General features: G+C 36.9%; 1 protein-coding gene across 7 annotated transcripts in view; it reads right to left on the reverse strand.

The window, feature by feature from the left end:
* MOSPD2 (motile sperm domain containing 2) overlaps nt 1-26,040 on the reverse strand; it is a 59,844-nt gene that overhangs the window by 28,679 nt on the left and 5,125 nt on the right. For 6 of the 7 annotated variants that reach the window (XR_012329294.1, XR_012329293.1, XR_012329295.1 and 3 more), the window contains exons 3-8: nt 16,211-16,366; nt 14,261-14,347; nt 12,672-12,826; nt 8,973-9,033; nt 6,425-6,463; nt 1,057-1,181 (exon numbers count right to left, since the gene is read on the reverse strand). Coding sequence is in view for 4 of the 7 variants with exons in the window: in XM_019925605.3 (XP_019781164.1) it covers nt 1,057-1,181; nt 6,425-6,463; nt 8,973-9,033; nt 12,672-12,826; nt 14,261-14,347; nt 16,211-16,366 (623 nt within the window). In the remaining 3 variants the exon portion in view is untranslated. Of the gene's footprint in view, nt 1-1,056; nt 1,182-6,424; nt 6,464-8,972; nt 9,034-12,671; nt 12,827-14,260; nt 14,348-16,210; nt 16,367-20,123; nt 20,252-26,040 lie in introns of all 7 variants that reach the window. The other variant, XM_073799333.1, reaches the window with a different exon arrangement.

The raw sequence follows: 26,040 nt of genomic DNA on the forward strand, positions 1-26,040 counted from the left end.
AGATGTATTGTACAAATAAAATATGTACTATAAAAATAAAAGATTGATAGCTCCCCCCAAAAAATATTGGTTCAACTTTTTTAAAATGAAAGAAAACAAAGAAAAGCACACACGAAAACTTTTCATTTTGCTAGTCCTTTGGTTCTAGTTGAATACAATTTTGCCAGTACAAAGTAGATTGTAAAAATCAAATAATTGAAATATTAATCAAATTAACCCAAAGCATACCAAATCCATAGGTTTCACAGTTTATTTAAAAAAGTCATTATCCAAATATGTTTCATTGTTATGGAGTATTAAAAATTTAACATATATCTACTTACTCCTGGTCTCTTACTTCTAAGTAGTAAGATTATTTCCAAAAAATGGAAATGACAGTATATATTAAAAACTGTTCAACAGTAAACAACTGGAAGCAAACTAAAGACACATCAAAAGGAAATTAAATAACTTATGGTTATTCCTTAAACAATTTATGGTTCATCTCTAGACACTGGAATACTATGCAGCCATAAACAAGAGTAAGACAGCTGATCACATATTAATTTAGAATGATCTGTAAGACGTGAAGAAAAAAGCAGGATACACAATAGTGTATAAATACACTACTTTTTTAAAACAGATGGGAGGGAGAAAGAATTATATATATACTATAGTTGCTTATATATGTATTACATATTTACTATAGTTGCTTATATAGGTAACAAAGATCCCTGGAAATAAAAATAAGAAATGAAACTAGGAAGGGGAACAGTGTGGTTGGCATAGCAGTCCAAAGACTTTTTACTGAATACTTGTTTCTTGTTTCTGAATACTTTTACTCCATAGGTTTCAGTTTAGAACCATGTAAAGACATGACCTATTCACAAATAAACATTTAACAACTTGAAAACTTAAATAAAAAGTGTCTGTAACACTGCTTGCTATTTTACGATATCTATGATTTTTCTTAGGATGGTAAGATATTGCTTTTCCTTTTTCCTTGAGGAAAGAATACAGCCTCATGTGCCATGACCCAGTCTTATTTTAGAAACAGGTTTCAAGTACTGTACTTACAGTTCCGCCCATGTGAAGAGGCAGGTATTCTACACTGACATAGTCTTGGACGTCATTTTTACTTGTAAACTTCAACAAACTCACTGCTTCTGGACCAAGCCAGGATTTCACAATTTTGAAAGCAGCTGAAGAAAAAACAGTCACTTCATTAAATTCCTTTCATTCTCTTTCTCGATTTACTTACTGTATGTGCTAACCCACGTCCTCTGAAATTAGTTCAGGCTAAAATCTGTTAATATGTATTTTTCCATGGCACAGTACTTAATTCACATTCTCTAATCTCTGTAGGCATCTACATTTTGACTGTCCCTTGTGGGTTTCAAATGTTCCAGGAAGATTCAGGAAGATTAAATTATCCTGATGTTCATTAATAAACCTATCAGGGTTTTGGCCTCTGTACAAATCCATCAATGATCCCAACTACTAAGATTTCCAGACAATGAATCAAACAGCATTGTGATTCACTAATATGTACAGTAGTATGAGAAGAGTTGTTTGCCTTATGCCTCTCTGATAAACCCCCAATCTGAAAAACCTTCTCAAATGAGAAGTCAGAAAGAGAAAAAAGCGGGCTTCCTCATTATGCGTGAGCCAGACCCAGACTTTCCATCCTAAGCCTGAACTTCTGTGCCTTTCTCCCAAGCCCTGCAGCTTAGAACTGTGACGTTCTTATAGAATCCGCAAGAATAAACTGTTATCAAACACAGCTGTTTAGTAATTACAATTTTGTTCTGTCATGCCATTCTGATTTACTTAAACTTTTAAACCTCGTTTCCATCATGACTTTCTCAGCACATTTTAAAGGAATTAAAAGAGAAATCCAGCATTAAATTTTCAGAAATGTCAATGAAAAAAAATCAGGAAATAAAACCGCATGATAAAGATTAAACAGTGGTTCAGAAAATTGCATTTTTACTTTGGCTAATTGTGCTTAAAATTTTTTTACATAACATTTACATTTTCATTAATTTCAATTTAAAAAGTCTGAGTTGACATGTTTGAAGCTATGCTACTTGAATTAACTGAAGTGCAAAATCTGACTTTTTATAACAGCTTTATGGAGATAAAACTTACATATCATAAAATTCACCCTTTTAAAGTATACACATCAATGTTTTTTATTTAGTATATTCACAGAGTTGTGTAACCCATCACCACTATCTAATTTTAGAACACTGTCATCACACCGAAAAGAAATCTGCCCCCACTGGCAATCTCTCCTTATTCTCCCTTCTCCCATTCCCTGGCAACCACTAATCTAGTTTCTGTCTTTATGGATTTGCTCATTTTGTATAAATGGAATCATGCAACATGTGTTTTTTTTCATACTGGCTTTGTTCACTCAGCATGTTAAGGTTATCTATGATGTAGCATGTATCAGTATTTAATTCCTTTTTATGACTGAATAACTTTCCATTTTATGGATATGTAACATTTGTTTATCCATTTATCAACTGATGAACTTTGGATTGTTTCCACTTTTCACTATTATGAATAACGCTACCAAGAACATTTGTGTACAACTCTTTGTGTAGACATGTTTTCAATTCCCTTGGGGATATACCTAGGAGTGGAATTGCTGGGTCACATGGTAATTCTATGTTTAATGTTTTCAGGAACCGCCAAACTGTTTTTCCACAGTGGCTGCACCATTTAACATGCTCACCAGCAACGTATGAGGGCTCCAATTTCTCCACATCATTATCAACACTTGTTACTTTAGTCTTTTTAATTACAGCCATCCTAGTAGGTATGAAGTAGTATCTCATTCGGTTTTTACTTGCATTTCTCTAATGACTAATGATGTTGAGCATCTTTTATGTATTTATTGCCATTTGCATATCTTCTTTGGAAAAATGTCTATTAAAATCTTTCACCCATTTTAATTTGGCCATTTGTCGTTTTACTGTTGCATTATGAAAGTTATTTATGTATTCTAGACCTAAGTCCCTCATCAGATGTCTTATGTGTAAATATTTTCTTCCATTCTGAGAGTTGTCTTTTTACCTTCTTGATGGTGTCCCTTGAGGTACACAAGTTTTCAATTTTAATGAAGTACAATGTATCTATTCTTCTGTTGCTTGTGCTTTCTTGGTGTCATACCTAAGAAACCACTGCCTACTCCAAAGTCATATAGATTTACTCCTATGTTTTTTCCTAAGAGTTTTATAATTTTAACTCTGACCCATTTTGAGTTAATTTTTGTATATGACGGAAGGTAGAGGTCCAACTTCATTCTTTTGAATGTGGATATTCGGTTGTCCCAGTACCATTTATTAAAAAGACTAATCTTTCTCCACCTAATTGTCTGACCATTAACAAATCAATTAATCATAAATGTTACAGTTTATTTCTGGACTTTCAATTCTGTTTTACTGATCTATGTGTCTATTCTGATGTCCACACCACAACATCTTAATTATTATAGCTTTGTAGTGAGTTTTCAAACTAAGAGGTACAGGACCTCCCTGGTGGTCCAGTCGTTAAGAACCTATCTTGCAACACAAGGGACGCTGGTTCAACCCCTGGTTAGGGAACTAAGATCCCACATGCTGTGGGGCGACTAAGCCCACACATCACAACTAGAGACCCCGTATGCCGCAACTACAAAGCCCATGTGCTCTGGAGCCGGTGCGCCACAACGAGAGAGAAGCCTGTGCACTGCAACAAAGAGCCAGCGCACTGCAATGAGAACAAAAGATCCTGTGTGCCTCAACTAAGACCCAATCCAGCCAAAAAAAAAAAAAAAAAAAAAAAAAACAAGAGGTGTGAGTCCTTCCATTTCACTGTTCTTTTTCAAGATTATTTTTACTACTCTGGGTCTCTTGCATTTCCATATGAATTTAAGGACAAACTTGTCAATTTCTGTAAAAAAAAAAAAAGGGGGAGGCAGCTGGGATTTTGACAGGGACTGCATTGAATCTTAGCAATATTAGGTCTTCTAATCTATTAACAAGAGATGAGTATTTACTTAGGTCTTGCATTTCCTTCGATGGTGTTTTGTAGTTTTCAGCATGAGTCTTCAACTTCTTTTATTATTTCTAAGTATTTTGTTCTTTGTGATGCTATTATAAATGGAATTAATTTCATTTTTGTATTATTGATTGCCAGTGTACAGAAATACAACTGGTTTTGTGTATTGACTTTGTATCCTGCCACCTTGCTGAACTCATTTATTAGTTCTAATAGGCTTTTGTGTGTGTGTATTCCTTAAACGTTTCCATATAGAAGATGTCACCTGCATATATAGATAGTATGACTTCTTCTTTTCCAATCTGGATGCTTTTTATTTCTTTTTCTTGCCAAAGTGCCCTGGCAATGTAAGTGGTAAGAGCTGACAACCTTATCTTGTTCCTGATCTTAGGGGGGAAAATATTCATTCTTTTATTGCTAAGTATGATGTTAGCCGTGGGTTTTCATAGATGTTGGTTTTACATAGATGCCCTTTATCAGGGTGAGGAAATTCTCTTCTGTGAAAAATTAACTTTACCCAAAGAAAGGTCTGGCCTTTACCCTCAGCTTCTGGAGGTAACCTTCATGCCTGTTGGAGTGTCTTTGTTTGCCTAGGGACCCCGAGTCACACTGGAACAATACAATTTAGGGTGGAGGCTTTGGGTCACACAGTATCTGTAGACCTCTGGAGAGACTGGAGACTGAGATGAACCATGTGATAAACTGGTCAGGCCTAGGAAATGGAGCCCCAATAAAAACTCTGAACACTGAGGTTTGGGTGAGCTTCCCTGTTTGAAAATACTTCATGAGCACTGTCACATATTGATGACGTGAAAGTAACACACTCCACATTTGGTACTTCCCTGGATTCTACCATATGTTTTTTTTTTTTTACCCTTGGCTGATTTTAATCTGAATTGTTTCCTGGTAATAAACCATAACTTTGAGTACAATAGCTTTCAGTGAGTTCTGTGAATGATTCCAGTAAACCTGAGGGTAGTTTTGGAAACCCCTTGAACTTACAATTAGTGTCATAAGTGAGGGTAGTCTTGTGTGAACTACTGTGATCCAACTAACTTGGCAGTTGTCCCAACTCTTTGAACCTTCTATTCCTAGTTTCTTGGGTGCTTTTATCAGGAGAGTGTAGTGGATTTTGTCAAATACTTTTTGTGTCTATTAAGATGATCATGTGATTTTTTTTCTTTAGTCTATTAATATGTTGGATAACTGGTTGATTTTCATATGTTGAACCAACTTTGCATTTCTGAGATAAATCCCACTTGATCATAGTATATAATCCTTTTTATATGCTGCTAGATTCGGTTTGTTACTTTATTGAGGGCTGGTCCATTTATATTCATAAGGGATATTAGTCTGATATTAGTTTTCTTTTTCTGTGATGTTTATTATTAGGGATATACTTGCCTCATAAAATGAGTTGGGAAGTGTTTTCTATTTTTTGGAAGAGTTTGAGAAGAACTGGTGTTGATCCTTCTTTATATGCTTAGTAGAATTTACTAGTGAAGCCATTTAGGGTCTTAGCTTTTCTTTGTGACAAGTTTTTTGATTACTAATTCAATTTCTTTTGTTATACTTCTATTCAGAATCTTGAGTCCATTTCGATAGTTTGTGTCTCTCTAGGAACTTGCCCATTTCTTCTAGGTTATCTAATTTCTTGGCACACAACTGTTCACAATATTCCCTTATAATCCTTTACATTTCTGTAAGGTCAGTAGTAATGTCTCTTCTTTCATTCCTGATTTTAATAATTTGAGTCTTTTTTTCTTCATCAGTTTAGCTAAAGTTTTGTCAATTTTGTTGAACTTTTCAAAAAACCGAGTTTTGATTTCATTGGTTTTCTCTACTGCTTTCTATGTAACAATTGATTGGCAAACATGAATGAAAATGCACATTCTGAAAATAACATTAAATTTACAACCACATCCGAGTTGGTAAAGAATGTTTTTCAATGGTTTAAATTTTTTTTTGCCAAAAATATATACCATGACTGTCCTAAGGATTATGTGACTATAGAGATCTGGACTAAATTTTAGATTCATCCCATTTTCTTCCTCAACACCTGAAGCCCATGAGAGAACCTAGCCAAGGTCTGCATTCTGTGACATATCCCATCTGTAGATGACAAACAGGTCTTCTGGCTATAGTTTTACCTGAATGACCGAACATTTTAAAACTGTTTTTAGACAAGACTAATGGGTATCCCCAGAGCCTGGGGGTACAACGCTGGCCCAGTTTGCTTAGGAACAGCCTTTGCATGTTCTAGCTCCAGCCTCTTAAAATTACACACCAAACACAATAACATTCTTTTTTAAACAACCATAGAAATACGGCTAAATTGGCAAAGAAAAAAAAAATCAGACGTTTTATGTTAGGAAAGTATAAGTAATATACTCACCGTTCATTATCCAAGGCATATCAAAGATCACCATTTTTGCTGAAAGATAAAAAAAATTCATTGTCTGTGACTTAGTACCACAATAGTAGTCACTTATACCTGGCCTAAAAAAAACTAGTGATCTAAATATATCTAAAAACTGAGATGGATGACTCAGTTTTAATTCCATAAAGTGTGAGTGGTGCTAGAACTAAACTGACTTCTCACAATGGTGAGGGGCTCACCTAGGAGGATGGCTTGTGTGAAATGAATAATGTACTATCACTGCCCTTTGGCAAATAGCGTGTTCTTTTATTCATTTATTGCTTTTGTTGTTTGCAGAAAGGTACCAAACAAAATAGTAAGTGGGTAAGTGGAAACTCTGGATGTGGCATGTCATATTAGTGCTGAAGTCCACTGAGCTTTAAAATGATTTCAATGTCTAATTTATGGCTTCAATTCTAGTTTTCTAGATATTATATTGTTAAACCCACTCTGACAGTTGCCCCATTTTTAAGAAATCATTATGTTTTAAGAAACAAAAATGATTTCAACTTTTCTTAATATTATGAGCCTCAGGAAACCAATAATTCCAAAGTATACAGAAATTTTATTTGTATACTTAGATGAAGATATTAAGCAGCCCTATTAACAATTGTGAGAAAGAATCAGAACCCACAGAGGGGATTTTTGATAACAAATTCATTCTTCTATTCCAGATGAATCAAAACATAATTTCATTCTTCCCTGAACAGAGAACTTCCTAGAATGATTATATTAATGTAGGACAAATAATGCACATGTAAGGAACAAGGTACTTGCAAAGAGGTACCCTGGTGCTCAATACCTCAGTTTTCATCTGAGATATGCCTAAAAAGATTTTGACTCAAGATTTTAAGAATATTATATTTCATGACAAATTTTGAAACATGATCAACTTAAGATTCTATAAAATTCAATGTCTGTGGGCTTCCCTGGTGGCGCAGTGGTTGGGAGTCCGCCTGCCGATGCAGGGGACATGGGTTCGTGCCCCGGTCCGGGAGGATCCCACATGCCGCGGAGCGGGTGGGCCCGTGGGCCATGGCCACTGAGCCCGCGCGTCTGGAGCCTGTGCTCCGCAACGGGAGATGCCACAACAGTGAGAGGCCCATGTACCGCAAAAAAAAAAAAAAAAAAAAATTCAATGTCTGCAAAACATTATGTAGCTAGAATAAATATATTATCTCTAGTTATTTGGAATGACAGTGTTCAGTTCATCTTGATATACACCCATGAATTTATTAATAGTTTTCTCAAAAGAATCTTAGACGTGTTTTATAAAGTAATAGTAATATTTATGTTCTTTATAAATAGCTCTTCACAAACCCCTTTGGATATTTCAGTAAACAAGTGGATATTTTATATTCATTTTTACATGAAAGAAAAAAATCTAATAATCCAGGGCAGTGATTCCCTACTGACCAATGACTGGCACCACTCAGCAAGTCTTAATGAATCAGGGTATATGCCAGATCCAGGAAGAATTCAGAAGGAACAGCAGATCCTACAGGTTCCCCAAACTAGACATTCTCTTTACCTAAAAATGTTCATCAACACTCTCTCTGAAGACACGAGAGCACAGGGCTAGGAGTGGCAATGATCCTCGATATCCACCACGCTTTCTGTCTGTTTCTCACATCACATTAACACTAATGTGAAAGCACGTCAAAATAAAATGACTTAGGCATTTCATGCTGTAGTGTCACCTGAGTCACAAGTCCCCAAAGACGCTAATTGTGGTATTTGCCAGGGGTGTGCCCAGGCAGACCTGTGAGTTTCCACTTCTGATGTCCCTGTTGCCTCTCTTCTGTCTCTTCACTTTCAACCCACTGGGGTTTTTAAAAATATTTGACTGTTTATGTGGAATGGCATCTTGATTTCCCTAGGGGGAAGCCATCATGTAAATCTATTAAGTCAAAAATGAATATATAATATTTAGGAGTTCTTCATTCAGGTAATTAATAGAAGAGTCACAATTAAAAACAAACGCCAAATGCAACCAGATTCAAATGTCGTGCACACTAGTCAAGTGCTTTCTTAATGACAATTTAAAAAAAGCAACTAGAAACACAATGTACTTTATGTATGAGTATTGCTTATCACACAGTATACTTTACTTACCAATATTGCTCATGTTTCTTGCATGTAAGAAGTTCCAAATAATATTTAAAATTAATTTCTCAATTGAAAAATTAGTAAAAATGGGATAATCTTGGAAATAAATGTACGTTTTTACGTCTCTCTCTCTGTGTGTGTGTGTGTGTGTGTGTGTGTGTGTGTGACAGGATGGCATGTACACAGATTATAACTTGAACTCTTAAAACTAACTGTAAAGGACAATGATTATTTATGAAAAATTTCTCCTGTATCTACTAGGATATGTACTTCAACTTCTAGAACATATTTAAGCTCTTCACCAGAAAACAATGTCTCAGGTATTAAAGTCTAAAATAATACAAAGCTCCACAATTCTTAGACACTGTCTACAGTTTCGCTATATTGTATTTTTATAAAGGAGGAAGTTACTTACAGAGGTATTTAGGGTAATAAACCTTAAAGCAGTTGATGATGAAGCGTACAAAGTCCATGTCCTAAAAGAAAGATTATACATTTAAATCTTTAAGAGTGTCCACATTAGAGAATTTTAGATTGCATATTTCTAAAAGTGATAAATTATTAAATATAAATGAGGTAATTATTAAATTCTTTAAAAAATAGTTCATAAATAAATATTTATATTCCCAGGAGTTAGTTTTTAAGTCATTAAGCTACTTATAATAATCAGTCCTAAAACTGAGTTAAAGAAATTAGCTTAAACATCATTCATGTTACCCCAGACTAGTTAGATACTTCAGGCTGCTAAGGTAATGTGGCATTATAAAACGGATCTAAAGAGGAACCCCCGGGCTTCCCTAGTGGCGCAGTGGTTGAGAGTTTGCCTGCCGATGCAGGGTACACGGGTTCGTGCCCCGGTCCGGGAGGATCCCACATGCCTCGGAGCGGCTGGGCCCATGAGCCATGGCCGCTGAGCCTGCACGTACGGAGCCTGCGCTCCGCAACGGGAGAGGCCACAACAGTGAGAGGCCCGCGTACCGCAAAAAAAAAAATAAATAAATAAAAAATAAAGAGGAACCCCCATAAAGAAATTCTAAACATCTGTCGAACAATTAAAGAATTATTAGAACAAGTATATAGTTTTCAACCTGACTACTTGGAACGACAATATATATGCATGTTAATTCTGATATGTTTGTTTTTTAAACCTAATTTCTATACCTCATAATAGTCAATAAAATATATTTTATTAATCTTTTATACAACAGTTAATCTGATCATATTGGTGTGCTGTATCTACTTCACTTCTAGCTTCTTTCCTCTTGTGTAGGAGCCTAGAATAAGAATTAGAGTTTTTTCGTTTATATTTAAAGGTTGTTCATTGACTTCAATTTCTAGGAGACACAGTTGACTATTGGTTCTACTGCACTGAACACAGCAACATGAAACTAGATTATTAGGGTTACTATTCACATGGATCATTTCATTCCGTGTGTTTCCACTGGCCACAGGCTGACTTACTGATCAACCATCTTATAAGGACTGTAGGATGAAAGATACAACCAGGCAAACTTAAATCTATCAGTTACTCAAAGGTGAGCTGCCCTAGAGATCTGAGTCTATAAAGTTATTCCTAGCATGTGAGTTGTAGCATCTTTAACGCTAATAAACTGAAAATAAGCATCCATAACTATATTATGTATTTATTATGGGATAAATTCTAGCATATAACAATACCTTTATAACTAATCATTATATCCACTGTGCACAGAGTTGAATAATTTGTAGTTAAGTAAGAGTCAAAGAAGGTATCTCAAAATAACTAGTTATGTAAAGATTTGGTTACCTAGTATATGATCTGTGGCTTCCAGACTTTGCCCCAAAAGTCTCTGTCCAATATTCTTTTCATCTTTAATTGAATAACCTTGCTTATAAAATCCCAAATTACTGCTAATTCAAGCCGATTTGATAGGATGCCACTGGTGTACGTGTATTGGTGGGTACTACATAAAGAAGCTCCGTGAAACCCACTGCTCTGCGTTCTGTGAGGATGTTTTCAAGGATGCTATTCATTATCTTGTAAAATGTCTTCCCTTTGAAGACCCATGAAAGACTTTTCTGGACTTCCCTGGCTGTTCAGTGGTTAAGACTCCACGCTTCCAATGCAGGGAGTGCAGGTTTGATCCCTGGTAGGGGAACTAAGATTCCACATGCGTGCAGCCAAAAAATCAATCAATCAGTCAATCAAAAAAAATTTTTTTAATTAAAGAATAAAACTTGAAAAAAAAAAAAGAAAGACTTTTCTTCTGGTTCAAGTATCAGCAATAGATAAACTTCCCTAAAATGCTGGTTTTAAAGTATGTCCACTGAGTTATTTTATTTGTCTTATCTTTACTGGAGTATAATTGCTTTATGATGTTGTGTTCACTGAGTAATTTTAAATGATTCCATTTCTTTCAGGCAAGCTTAAAGCCAAATTAGTGGCCTAACTCTAGTAAATAATTTAAATTTTGACTTGCAATTATGTATACATCTTTAAAGGTTGACTTAAATCTTTTCTGAATTACGAGGGTCATGTATAAACATAATTCAGTAAGATTCTAGTATTTGAAAACATTAATGATTTAACTACTTAGTAATGCAAATAAACTTTATAAATTAAAGATAATGAAACAGTATATAAGTAGCTTGAAAAATAATCAGCTCAATTCCTTGCCCCTGTATTTGTCAATAAAAAACATTAACATTTATTTTTTATGATTCTGGGTTAATAAATAGAAAACTATCATACATAAAGAATAACAGAATCATAATTTATTATTATGCAATATTTATTTATCTAGGCATTTTGATTTAGATTTTGGGTATAAAATGGTTTATTCTGTAATCTAGAACTCATTGACATGGAAACTAGATTGAAAAAATAACCCAGGGCAAATGACTCTTAGAGACAAAGAAAGATGAAAAAAAACTTGTAGTCCCACTGCCTAAAAAAACTCTAGCCTGTTTTTTGTTTGTTTGTTTGTTTAATGTCTAAGATTTCCCTTTTGGGGGCTATGTATCACTATGATATAACCCTGTCGCCCTTTTCTCTTAAAAAAAAAAAGCTATTTTCCAATATTACTACAAATTCTTTACAAACACCATTTTACATACCTACACATACTCCATCAATTAGATACACCATAATTCACTTCACTGTATTGACATTTACATTTTTTTTACTTTTTCACCATTTTAAATGACACTCTGAAAAAACATTTTGATGTACACTTTTTCTATACTCAGGTTTATTTCTTTAGAATAGATTTCCAGAAGTTAGTTACCAGGCAAAGAGTATGAATACGAACACTTCAGGGATATTGACATACTTTGCCAACTAGAGTTTGAAAAAGATTTCAAGGCTGCCCCAGGCATGTCTCCGAACACCACTTCACTGCTACCAGAATTAGCCCAGCTTTGAGTGTTAAGAGACAACAGCTCTAATAAATGCGCCAACAAATTCCCATCGCTGCTGAAGGGTTTGTAGTTGGCACTAAGGTCACAAGGGCCCAAATTAAAGACCGGTAGGTTTTATTTATTTTTTAAGCTTGGCAAAATCACCTGAAGAAAACTGGTTTCCAAAGCTAACCAAATCAAACAGAAAGCGAACCTAAACGAGCAAACAAAAAACCTCAACAAAATCACAAAGTGCTGGATGTGCAAAAATGCAGGTGAACATCTCGCCACTGCAAAACATGGCATGCGGGTAATGGTACGCTGGAGAGCATACGTTACTGTACTCCACATTTCCTGAGTGCATTACTCTGTGCCAGGCACGGGGAGGTGCTGTATAGGGTATTATTAGCTCTAATAGAAAAGTTCACTGTTACCACATCTACTCATTACTCTGCCAGCCTCGACGTCTTCCTTCCATATCCTATGTATCAGACAAGGAACATTTCTAGGAAATCTACAGTTTCAATGCCAAATACTGAAGCACATTTAATTTTTTGCAAATCCTATTCCACGTTTGACTTCACTCACAATGCAGGGGTTGGAAATAAATCCCAAACATGACTTGGTTAGCTCTATTTTACAGGACAACTTGGTCAAGGGGGTAGTGGCAGGGAGGACAGGAGAGAGGGAGGATGTCATGATAAACAATGATTTAGAATTAATGAAAAATGCTTACTATGCTATTTATTCCAGTCTCTGACAGGTCAAACATCACTGTTACAGGTTTCCCATTTTCTCTCTTAGCATACCGTTCCAACCAGAACGCAATAAGCTTCTTTTTGTCCATTATGGTCTTCTGGTCTTTTATATGATACTTCACCCTGATCCAGACTTTAAGCAGGTCATAAGATAAAAATAAGAAAAAATATTTATGGCATTATAATATTATTTATGCATATATTATATCATTCCTTTTCCTTAACATTTGTCTTTATTTTGTTTCTCAGATTAAAAACATCTCTTCGAAATAGTATATACTAGGGAACCTTAAAGAGTAGCAGAAAGGTAAACTATTTTCCCCCCTTAGAAAATACACTTCCCCCCTTAGTAAGTAAGGGAAAAAACAATATTTGGTAATAACCTAAAAGTACTCTACACTGCGGTTAACAAAAAACAGAGCACTAGAAAAATGTTCCGTCCAGAGGAAAAGCCCAGACAGAAGCACGATGGCAGCATGAGCGGGTGTCGTGTGTGGGGACGGAGCCTGGCAACCATTCAGAGTGGTGGCAGCTAGGACAAGATGTGACGAGTGGTGAGAGGAGCAGCTAAACAGAGAGACAGGCGGGGCTTGAAGAAATCTGCATGAAATGCTAAGGGGGTAGGGGTTGGGAGTGAACTGAGGAAGTGCTACTGAAATCGGAGGAGGGGCTAAAGTGAAGCTCTGTCAGAGGAAGAGCCGACGGCTGTGGGCCCGAGCTGGGAGTACAGGGAGGGCGGGTGGTGGGACGCATGTGGTTCAGCTGTGTGTTGTATTGAAGGCGGCCAACCATCAATCCGGTGGGCAGCTGGATGTGTACATGCATGTGGCCTGGGGACAGCCTGGGGTCACCGCTGTTGGGGAGAAGGCAGCTGAAGGTGCCAACGTACTTGAGATCACCCAAGGAGACTGCATCAGCTGGAAAGGAAAAGAGGCCAAGAAAGGAACAAAGCCTGGGAAGCACATGTGAGATACAGGTGGAATAAGAGGAATGGGAAAGGAAGACTGAGGGGGAGCCAGCAATGGGAGGAAAACGCTACGAGAGCACTGTTACAACAGGAGCCGACCACGGGCCACACACAGGGTGCGCAAGGCGGGCACGACCGTGCAGCAAACTGCCTTGGCAGGACATCTGCTCAGGATGGGGCTCTGACACTCCTGCTGAGTCCCAGCATTGGTACAAACCAAGTTATTCCTCTATCCCCTTTGCCCCAAATTCGGCTTGGCCCATTTAGCCACCCTTAGTGACTATCAAAAAGATTTTCCATAATGATACTGGGTTGAATTTTAACATCAGTAACTTAGAAAGAAGATAATGACTCTGAGTTACATCCTTTTGGCTGTGTGATGGGATGTGGCACTTGCCTTTACAGCCTACTTTATTATAATGCAAACGGTACATTCAACTACTAAGTATCTGACGCTTGGTCCAGCTGACCCTAACAATCCCTATTGTAGGAAACCTGACGTGTGGTACATACGTAGAAAGCTCTGCCTATTATTAATTCAGTTGAGATGGATGGCTACATCTCAAAATCCTGAAAAGCCAGTACGTACATTATACTTACACAACTTGTTGCCTTCTTTGTCATAACCGTGGAGATAAATACCACCAATTTCCAGTAACCACCTGGGAATGGAGGCTTCAGTCAGGTCTAAAAAGTGATAAAGTTGGATGAGTAATTGTAACTTAGACGCCTTTTAAAAACAAAACTTACAACATAAAGGTTACTGTTAATATAGTAGCTCTGACATAAAAAAAGATAAACTTACTAAAAAAAGAAAAAGCTTATGCAAACATCTGGAAAGAACCTCTGACGATAAAAAATGGTGTTTCTTACTAAGTAGAAAAAAAACTACATAAAGACACAGATGACAGAAATGGAAAAAATCCATTTCCTCTTACATATCAGCCATTATGATGTGGACACATCTCCATGTTCTAGTTGTATTTCACCTAATGACTTGCAAACAAATATTATCACGATTGGACAATTTCAAAAGAACATGGCAGTAAATGTCCACATTATAGCCTCAGAAGTGGTATAAGAAATCAAAGTTTGATAACCAGTAGAGTCTAATACATTTATAATCTTGGGGCAGGTGGGAAATACTTCAAGAAAAATGCTAGATCCTTCAGCAGGAGGTCCACTCTCTAGTGAGGCCGAGAACCAACACAGCAAGGCAGCAAATGTCAAGGCTTCTGTGTCATTCATTAGTACTTCTCCGAGAACTCTCAAAGGTTTCTTTATCTTTCCCCAGCCACCTTTCATCATCTCTCTGCTGTCTGCCACTAGAAACTAGCAATTCTATGTAAGAGAAAACTATTCTTGAGTTTAAAGGTTTATTCTGTACTTAAATGATTTAGAAACATCAGGTTTACATTTCTTTGCTTGACTAATAAATGCTTCACTGTTGAAATTACCTACAGTTTTTATATCTCCAATCAAATTATTTTTTAAATACTCTCCTTCTGATAGATTCCTTCTCCAAGTAGGATGACTGCGGAGAGTATCTGCTCTGGATTTATTTGTTGACTATTTTGTATTAAGTCTCCAGACTCAGTCAGTCCAGAGTTTATAATCCTCAAGGTCAGGAAATCCTTCTTTATACCTCATCGAAACTAGTAGTTGTGCCAGTTTCTTCCTGTTAAATTTTTTAGGAGGAGAGAGATAACGGGTAACCTCTCCTGAAAAGAGTTCTCCATGTACTTGAACACTATTATAAAATCCCCTCTAAGATTTAAAACTCCTTTTTGGGGGAGGTGGGGAATTGCAATCTAGAATTGGGCCTTGAAATCAAGAAGTTAAGAGGAGGCTGCTATAGGCATCCTTGGGGATAAGCCGGCTTTTTGGGGACTCCCAGTCGTGTAGTAATTCCACATGGAGCACCTATTAGCACAAGGAACTCTGGGAATAGAGACAGACACCAGGCAACAACTGAGAAAAACAGGCAAATAGTATCCCCTTATTTCTAGGCCTAGTAGCGAAGATGCTGTCTTGATATTTTAATGGTTCTAAACCAAATAGACACAGAATAGGAGACTCTGCTGTCAGTGAAGAATCTGTGATTCTGCTCCTTGGTGATCTGATTTCCTTATGAATAATCCTATTTTAAGATTTATTCATAAGATGTTCCTTTCAAATGTTACTGTGTCTTTATAAAACATTATATTCTGATATTTCTGATGACTGCCAAGAATATCTGCAAATACGCTATAAGTGTAAAATAGTAACATTTATGCAGGGGATATAGTACACAGTCAAGGTTAAACTGAAGAGCTTACCATTTATTTTTTTTATTTTTTATTTTTTTGCGGTACGCGGGCCTCTCACTGCCGCGGCCTCTCCCGTTGCGGAGCACAGGCTCCAGACAAGCAGGCTCAGCGGCCATGGTTCACGGGCCCAGCCGCTCCACGGCACGCGGGATCTTCCCGGACCAGGGCACGAACCCGCGTCCCCTGCATCAGCAGGCGGACTCTCAACCACTGCGCCACCAGGGAAGCCCGAACAGCTTACCATTGACAGACATTTCTTTCCTCCACTGAAAACTCTCATCAAGCATCTTCAGTGTTTCATCTACAACGTTATGCCTCCAGCATAAGTAACTTTCAACCCAGTTATCATCGTGTTGTAGTCTTTCAACATCACGTAGATCATACTTATCTGACTTATCTAGGGGAAAAACAGTAATAAATATCCAAGTCAGATAAATTCAGCAGTGAATGATAACCAGCACTAATACCAAAGGAGAAGAAAGACCTGGAAGATAAAGCTAAGCTACTTGAAGATAGACACAGGGATGCAGTTCAGATGAAAATGCAATTTAAAGGATTGATGGAATTTCTAAGTATGACTAGAATAAAGTTATCTAAAAATTGCAGCTTTATTTTAAGACAAGCCACCACAGAGTTAAAAAATAAGACCATAGTAAAATATTTTGCATAACCCTCTAAAACCATAAACCAACATCTAGGAAGATCGATTATGTTATGTGAACTTAAAATACTCACCCTAGACAATGAAAAATGAACTTTTATGTATAAAGAAAGAACTAGGTTGTACTTAAAAAGACATGTTTGCCAAGTGTCTTTTTTGAAAATGAACTAAATACAAAATGGAAAACTATGTATGTAGCAGTCAACATTTCCCTTAATTCACTGGAATAATTGTTGCCAATAATTTCTCATTATCCACCTACACACATGCTGTGTTCTCACCAACCTCTACATACCTCTATATCCTCCTTCCACACCCTGCTCTATTTTTCTGTAACTAAATTTTCCTTGTCTCCTCACAACCACCTTTGCACATCCAAATTCTACCATTCTGCAAGAGTCCTTTCAAATACTTCCTCTTCCATAAAAATTTTCCCTGGGCCTAGAAGTAATTCCTTCCCTCCTGTGACTAGCTACAGGACCTAAACTACGCACTTAGCACCCTTGAATCAGAGTTACTCGTGTTTATGTCATATCTTCCCATATACAGATCGTAACAGCACAGTCTATATACATCCTAAGAAGCTCCCAAAGCAGATTACATAGTGCCAATGAAAAGGCCTTCAGGAAACATTTGTTGATTGAATCTATTCCGTCTCTATTTTTTATTTTCTCTGTCAATGGTACCCTCCCAGGGACCCAAAGAAGAAACTTCAGAAAATTGCCCGGCTCCTTCATCTCTTTTTTTTTTTTTCCCCTAGTTAGTTGCCAAATTGTATACATTCTCTCTCCTCTCCAGTAGTTCTGAGTTATTTCAGGCCCTCAGCGATAACAGCTGAAAGGGTGGGGAAATATAAAGAGCATCCGTGGAATTATCCTCGAGTCCCAATTTCCTTACCTTTAAACTGTTTTAGATACTCACAGGGTTGTGTGAGGATCAGAGAAAAATGTATATATGAAAGTACTTGAAAGTTTCAAGCACTATAAAATATAAGATGAGGCCATAAATCATGTATTTGTAGAGTGTTACCTTGGATATGGCTCTCAATATCTGGGCTCTATTTTTCTAATCTTTACAATGAGTGGTTCTGTTGTAAGTTAACCTTGGAAAATGGTATTTTAGCTCTGTCTATTCAAAAGTTCATCAGTATTCAAAGGACAACTTTTCTTTAATTATGATTTATAAACATGAGTTGAGATATAAAAGAATTTATATACTGTTTAGCAGCAAAAAGGACCCTGGGAGCACCTGCCCCTAAAGTCAGATCATCCAGTTTGGCCACTGGACAGCACTCTCCACTGGACCAATATAGTGTTTTCCTTGAAATTATTGTCTGACTTCAAGAAAATTTCTCCCAAATACCCCAATCTGAATAACCATAGTTTACTTAACAGTTGTTCTTTCAAATGAAAATGGTGGTCCATGAAAAATGTGACTAATTTAGCTAGCAACTCAAATACACGTAAGTATTTAATGTGTACTTCCTGATTTTGTTACCCAGAACATTTAAAGCCCATGTACTCAAGGGTCAAGATTTAATAAAATTTACTGCTTCATCGGGGGCTTTCTAAAATAAAATTGACTTAAAAAAAAAGTTTTAACTGAGAGTGCTGACAGTGAAGACTATAATGGCCAAGTGCCTTGATTCGGGCCAACGAGGCAGCAGTTTTGCCCACTATTGCTTCTGCGTAATCAGAGCAAACAAAAAAGGGAAAAAAGCTTCTTAGCATCACTGTGGAAACAGCTTTGACCTCATGGGCTCCTGAAGAGTCCTGGGCATCTCCAAGGGTCCGCAGACTACCACTTCCCCAGGACAACATGTGGCAAGTGGTAAAAACTCAAAAAATATTAGCCATAAGAAGAAGAATCAAACATTATTGTTATCATTACTCCTACCACTGCTGATATTACCACTACGGACACCATAAACAAGACAGTGCCCATTACCAAGAAATGTAAAGCTTATTGCTCTTGGATAGCTTTTAGGGATACAGATCTTTGAAATCAGAAATCTCCATTTAGATTAAAATGATTAATTATTGTTATTAATAGGACATGTGCTTACATATGAGACACCTCTTGTTAAACATTTACCCCTAGAGACAGGTAGAGATGGAAACAGCTAGAAAAGACAGAGCAAGAGAGGATTGGGGAGGAGGTCATGTAGGAGTGGAGGGAGAGAGGCTGGAGAAAAGTAGGGGCAGAAGAGGACACAGAAGAGGGCTGAGGGGAGGAGAGGGAGAGACAGAAGGACACACAGGGAGAAACAGAGAGAAAACTGAGCATTCAAGGTAAGGAAAACTTGGCCTGGGACCACAAGGCCAAGTGTAATAATAACTGCTTATGACAACACCATTTGCCGCTTTCAAACACAGCTCCCAGACAACTGAACTGAGGGGAAGCAAACTACACAGCCCAAAACATACCTCTTTGGCATACTGATTATTTTAGGCCGATATTTTTAACAAACAGCACATACAGGAATCTTTAAAGTGAGTACAAGTCACCCTTTTATAAGAAACATTTACACGTATAAAGGAAGTCTCCATTTGTAAGTGCCTCCCTCTCTGTGACAGGAAGAGGAGAAGGATTGGAAATCTCCAGAAACTCTTATCAACGGGAAAGGCCAGGACGTAGATCTGCACAACCATACCCTTGTTCACTGAGCTTTTCTTGGTCACCTCTCATAAGTGACTCCCCACCCTAGCATCTTCTGTCTTTAGCTGGAGATGGTATTGAAGGTGGTGGCTTGGGCCACTTCGGAGAGTTACTCAGTCCTCCTGGGTCTCTCCCACGTATACAAGGGATACACATGTTAAACTCGTGTTTTTCTCCAGTTCATCTGTCTTATATCAATTTAATTATTAGGCCAGTCAAAGAACCTAGAAGGGTAAAAGGAAAATGTTTTCCCCTCCACAGAACCCTCAAGTGTTAGGGAGTTTTCTGAAAACCAGTCCTTCAGTAAATCCAGATGTTACAGGAAGAAGCTGAACATGTACACTCAAAAGGTATCTGAAGATATCAAAACACACATGTGCGCACACCCCTCCCCACCACCTAGGACACATCACTTTGAAAGACTTTACCTCTCAGTGATTAAAGCATAGCGATGAGGAAGAGATTTGCCTTACACACAGATATATATGTGTATACTCTCATAATACCTTGTCCTTATTACTTTCATCTTGCTGAGGACCAGTGAAAACTTCACCACAAACCAACATTAATCTCGAGTGGTGGACTTTTAAGTCTCATCCTTACATTTGTTCAAAATAGCTCAAAGCTCATTTTTGGCCACTCCTCTGTTAAGAAACCTCAGTGAACCATCACCACACCTGTATGGTTCACTGTCTCTTTCTACTATTTATTTCTTCTTCCATCAATTTTGCTCTGTAAATTGGTCTTATATTTATACAGTGTATCCCCACCAAACAAAGTGGAAAGTTCCTAATTTTGCAGACAAAGAACTAAATAAATGGCAATGGTAATTCACCTCCGGGTTAGACAGGACTAAATGTTCCAGGGTAAAGATGACCTCTCAGCTTTTTGTTTCTTCCTCTCTTCCCTGCGTGTGCATGCTCACCTCCTTCACGCTCTCTCTCACATACACAATTTTAAGTGCTGCAGGATAAACAGAATACAGTGCTTACTCATAAAACAGAGAATTCCATTATTAACTTTCCTTCTTCCCTCGTGCATTTGTTGGCTGGTGAAATTACCAACCAGCCAGAAACTGTGGTTTAAGGTTAACAAGTGTGAAAAAAATTCATAGCCTGATTCAGGATACCAGGCACAGTGATGAAATCAGAAGACCCCTGCTACTAACTATGTACAGGGAGACTGAGCAAGTCACTCTGGGCTTGATTTTCTTCTCTGTACAATGGAGATAAGGTCTGCCTATCTATCCACAGTCTAATGAAGATCAAGGGCACTTTGAAAATTTTAAACACAACGCCAATGAATTTTTATTAACATACGGTAGAACTCTCCCTATGAACAGAATATTAAATTCTAACTGACCTATTAGTTGGTTGAGAAAATCTTGAAAGTATATTATAGATATTATAAATGTGCCTAGAATTCATATAGAAAGGTTGAAAAAATACAAAAGTATTCTGACAATGAAAACCAGAAAATTTATTAACTGGGTGTCATACTGTTCAGATGCAGCAAATATACAACTATCAAACATCAACAGTAGTTTAAAACCTCTTAGCATCTGTTATTTCTCCAAGGACTCTGAGCACTGATCCACTTAAAGTCCTGGTGGGACCCCGGAAGAGCATTTGTACTGGATGGACCACTTCTATTGGCTGGACCATGTAAATGTCAACAATGGGAGTGATCAGGCTGAAATAATGGAATATTCCCTTTAGGGCATCCTCTGCTGGTTGGCCACAACCTACCCTGAATCTTCTCTTTCCAGTGAAGCTAGCTGGTGAGAGACTGAGAGGCAGGTGATCATCTACGATGGGATTAAGCCATTGGCCTATAGCGGCGATTCTCAGACTTTAGCACCTCTCAGAGTCAGCAGGAAGGCTTGTTAAAACGGGGATAACTGGGCCCCACCTCTAGAGTGTCTAATTCATGGGTGGGATCCCAGAATCTGCACTTACAGCAAATTCCTACAGGATGCTGCTGCCGCCCCAGGGACCACACTTTGAGAACTACGGGCCTATTACAGGGATAGGCAAAATTGTTCGGTAAAGGGCCAGATGGTAAACATCTAAGTATCTTAGACTTTGAAGCCACATATGGCCTCTGCTGCCGATTCTTCCTGTTTTTTTTTTTTTTTTAAGCAACACTTTAAAAATACAAAAAATATTCTTAGCTCAAGGGCTATTAAAAAACAACAACAATGACAACAGGACTGAGCCGACCTCTGGTCTGTTGTAGAGAGGGGAGGTGCTTTGTGCTTCAGCTCCTATCCTTGAAGAGCTCAATTCATATGCTGGATATGTACGAGATATTGTATCTTGGATGACTTATCTCCCTTTTGATCTATTGTTTTCAATGTTCTTTAATCATACTTTATAATTTTCTCCATAAAAGAAAAAAAGTTGTATATTTCTTCTATCAGATTATTAAGTAGTCTAGAGATTTTTGTGTTGCTACCATGAGCCAATACTGACAAGACTGGCAAACGTTATACCTCTTATATTCCTTGCCATATTGATAACTAGGTTATTTTATATCCAGTAGAATTACAGAAATATTGTAGATCACTGTCTTTTTCCTGACGCTCTGGGAATCATTTTGAAGGTTCACAATTAACCATGACCTTTGCTGTAGAATTTTAGAAGGCACACTTCAGAGCTAAGAAAGTTTATCATTTGGTAAAAGATTTGTTCGTTTTTCATAAAGGTGAATTATAGCCAGTGTGGTTTCTGTCTTTATTGAAATAAACATTTCCCCTCATTTAATCTGGTTACTGCAAATGTTTGTATTTGCTTAAACAAATATAGAAAAAAGAAACAGAAAACAAATATGGCTAGCTAAAGAAGGAAGAGGAAGAGGGAGTGAAGAGGCACAAGAGATGTAAGAGACTTTGCAATGTGTACCTTTTTATAGTTTTGGTTGTGAACTGTGCCTGTTCAAAAATTTCACTGAGAAGCATTTTGTTAACGTGGTAAATTCCTCTGCTGCATTTTCTGATTATGAATTATCTTTGCATTCCTGGGGCTAACAAAAGACCTTGGGCCTTACGAGTATGTGTGTGCCTTTGTGATGGTGGGGTGGGAAGAGTGGTAGAGGTCTGTGACTACCAATTCAATTTCTTTAATAGTCATTGATGTATTTAGGTTTTTTACTTCTCATTGAGACAATTTTAGATGATTTTTCTTTTCTCCAGAAAGTTTTCCACTTAATCTAAGTTTTCTAACTTACTGTGATAAAGCTGGTCATTGAATTCTTATGATTTTTTTTAAATCTCTACCACATCTATAATTCTATCTGCTTTTTGTTCCTAGTGTATGTGTTTGCCTTCTCGCTATCTTCTTAATCAGTCATCCGAGGTTTGTTTATTTTACTAGTTCTTTCAAAAGGCCAACTTAGGTTTATTATACCTACTATCGTTCTTTCCTATACCATGAATATCTGCTCTTTTTTCCTCTACTTTCTCTAATTTACTCGTGTGCATTTTTTTAGCTCCTTGAATTGAATCTTTACCTGATTTTTATTGGGCCTTGTTTTCTAATAAATGAAAGTGAGACCACAGATATTCTCTTGCTCAGCTTTTAAGTATTTTGTAATTTCCATTGTGATATCCTCTTTACCCTATGAGTTATTTAGCAGAAGTATGAATTACACACATTGCAGGAAAGTTGTTAACCCATGGGTTATTTAGAGGTGTTATTTTAGTTTCCTAACATTTGATTTCTTTTTAAGTACCTTACCTCTCATTTAGTTGCTTAATGGGGTGAGAATATGGTCTGTATGATCTAGCTGCTTTGGAATTTCTGAGACTTCCTTTATGACTTAATATGTGGTGAATGTTTGCAAAAGTTCCAAGAGCACAAATATATATTGTACCCACATAAAGTTACAACATCATATTATACTCTCTATTATCAAAGGCTTGATAGTTTTAGACATGTATTAAGGACAAAACTTGATAAACTCTTAACCCATCTTTTCCTCTTCTTGTGATCATGACAACTTTAAAAGGTTGACCTGGAGAATGTTGGAGTAGAATTTAAGGAAATCCAAGTGCCTGTGTGTGTGTGTGTCTATCTGTCTGTCTACCTACCTATCTTCTAAAGGCTTCCTCTCTTGGGGATAATACATAATTCATTAGTTATGAGGACTAATTTATTATCACCCACCATATGTTAGCTCAAAAGAGAGCTAGGAATTGCAGACGCAAAGATGAATAAAGCCTGAGCTGATCCCTGATGGTTCATAATCCAGAGAGTTTACGTAAAATGTCCAGGAGTGTAGTTCCACTTTGTGTTTTTTAACATTTTTATTGGAATATAATTGCTTTACAATGGTGTGTTAGTTTCTGCTTTATAACAAAGTCAATCTGCTATACTAATTCCACTTTAAATGCCATTTTCCTTACACCCTTCCTTTCCAGAGAGGGCAGTTGATAAGAACAATCCCGTTTTTATGTACCTTTACGTACAGAGTTTCCTTCTATTCACTGATCTTCCTGTCCTTGAAATTCTCCTCTCAGAGATCATCTATGATACTAACATTTCCTACTTCTTCTACTTCTCTAACTACTTTGTCTCCCTCAGCCTAATAAGACGAAGGCATTCTGCAAGGTTAACTGCACAATTTAAAGAAAACAGAGAAAATAAAGACATTTTCAAAATTAAGTTTACCACCAAGACCTCACCAAGGGAAAATCTCAAGGTTATACTTAAGATGAAGCAATAATGATACCAGATAAAAGATCTGAAACTTAAGGAATGATAGATAAAGATATTGGCAAATACATGGTATGTAAGCAACCACTAATATATAAAACAACAATAATCAATTGGAGGAGGGGTGATTTATGGGAAACCAGGTTAGAACTCCACAATGACCATACCTGTTAGGGAGTAGAAAAGAGGAAACACTGCTAACTCATTTTATGAAGGTTGCATAATTTTAATGTCAAAGTCACACAAGAAAAGTGCAAGAAAAGAAATTTACAGGCCAATTTTTCAATACAGATGTAAAACGCCCAAACAAAGTATCACCTAACCGACTACAGCAATATATTTTAAAAACCTGATTAATATAAGCCACCATATTAACAGATTAAAAGCGAAAAACCAAGTGAACATTTCATTCGATACAATGTGTTCAATAGATGAAGAAAATGCATTTAGTAAAATTCAACCCGCAACTGTGATGGGAACAAAAGAACAAACAAAACCCTAAGACTAGCAAAGCAGGAACAGAGGAAACTTCTTCATTTTGATAAAAGATAGCTACAGAGATCGTGTTCGGGGGTATCTCTCTAAGACCGGGAATAAGACAAGTAGGCTTTTATCAATGCTTCAATTCAACAGTGTTCTAAATGTTCCAGTGAGTATAAAACAGAAGCACTTAAAGCTCTAAAAATTGCAAAGTTTGAAAGAAAACTATCATTATTTCCAGGTGATATTATTGTCTACATAGAAATACAACTTATCTAGAGATAAATTATTGAAATTAATAAGATTAGTAAGGTTGAGTCCAATATTAATGTAAAAAAGTCAAATGTACTTTCTATAAGCCAGCAACAATCATTTAGAAAATAAATTCTGAAGAGATACTGTCTAAACCACCATAAAAATAAAACATATAAAGTATCTGGAAATAAACTGAACAAAAATGGGTTAACCTTTATGGAGAAAATTATAAATCTTTCAAGAAGGAAGAGTTCAGCAGATAGGTATACCAGGTTCTTAGAAAATTTAACCAAGATGATGTCAAGTCCCCCAAAACTGATCTTCTGATTTCACATGATTCCACTCAAAATCCCAAAAGAGGTTTTGTTTTGTTTTGGGTTTTTTTTTTTTTTGCAAAAACATGATAAACTGATTCTAAAATTTATATGGACGAACAAAGGGCCAAGAAGAGCCTGAAGAAGTGATTTTCATAAGCAGAAACCAAATGGCCCATAAAGATATGAAGAGATGCTCAAACTCACTGGTACTTAAAGAAATTCAAATTAAAACCACAATGAGATATCCCAACACTCCCATCAGATGGGCAAAAATTTAAAAAAACACTAACAATGCCAGATTTCAGGATGTAGAAAAATAAGGACACTCAAAAAGTGCTGGTTAAAATGAAAACAGATGCAATCAGTTTGGAAACTAGTTTGGCATCATCTAGTAAAGTGGACCATGTGCCTATTCTACTATCCACCCATTTCACTCTTGGCTACAAACTAGAGCAGCAGTTCTCAAACTTCTTGGTCTCTAGACCCCTTTTACACTCTTAAAAATGAGGGCTCTAAAGAGTTTGTTTGTTTGTTTATATGGGTTATATTTACTGGTAGTTACTATATTAGGTATTATAACAGAAAACAATTAAATATAAGGACACATGAGCACACATTCTATCATCTGTCACAGCAATATCACATGCCATGTAACCTCTGGGAAACGCCACTGTATGCTTGTGAGAGAATGCCAGTGAAAAAGGAAAATGATGTCTCAGTGTTACTATGCAAACAGTTTTGGAGTCTCAAGCCCCTTGAAATGGGCTCAAGGAACTCTAATTCCTATACCAACTTTGACAACCGCTGCCCTAGAGAAAGTCTAGGCCCCAGGTATATCTAAGAATGTTTAAAGCAGCATTGTACATAATAGTAAAATCTAGAAAGAACCCCAAATCCATCAACTGGTATTTTCATTCTGTGAGCTACAACACAGCTATAAAAAGGAATCGATTACAGTATGAATGGCTCTTCAGCAACAGAAGCA

Source organism: Tursiops truncatus, chromosome X, assembly GCF_011762595.2.
Source record: "Tursiops truncatus isolate mTurTru1 chromosome X, mTurTru1.mat.Y, whole genome shotgun sequence".
NCBI lineage: Eukaryota > Metazoa > Chordata > Mammalia > Artiodactyla > Delphinidae > Tursiops > Tursiops truncatus.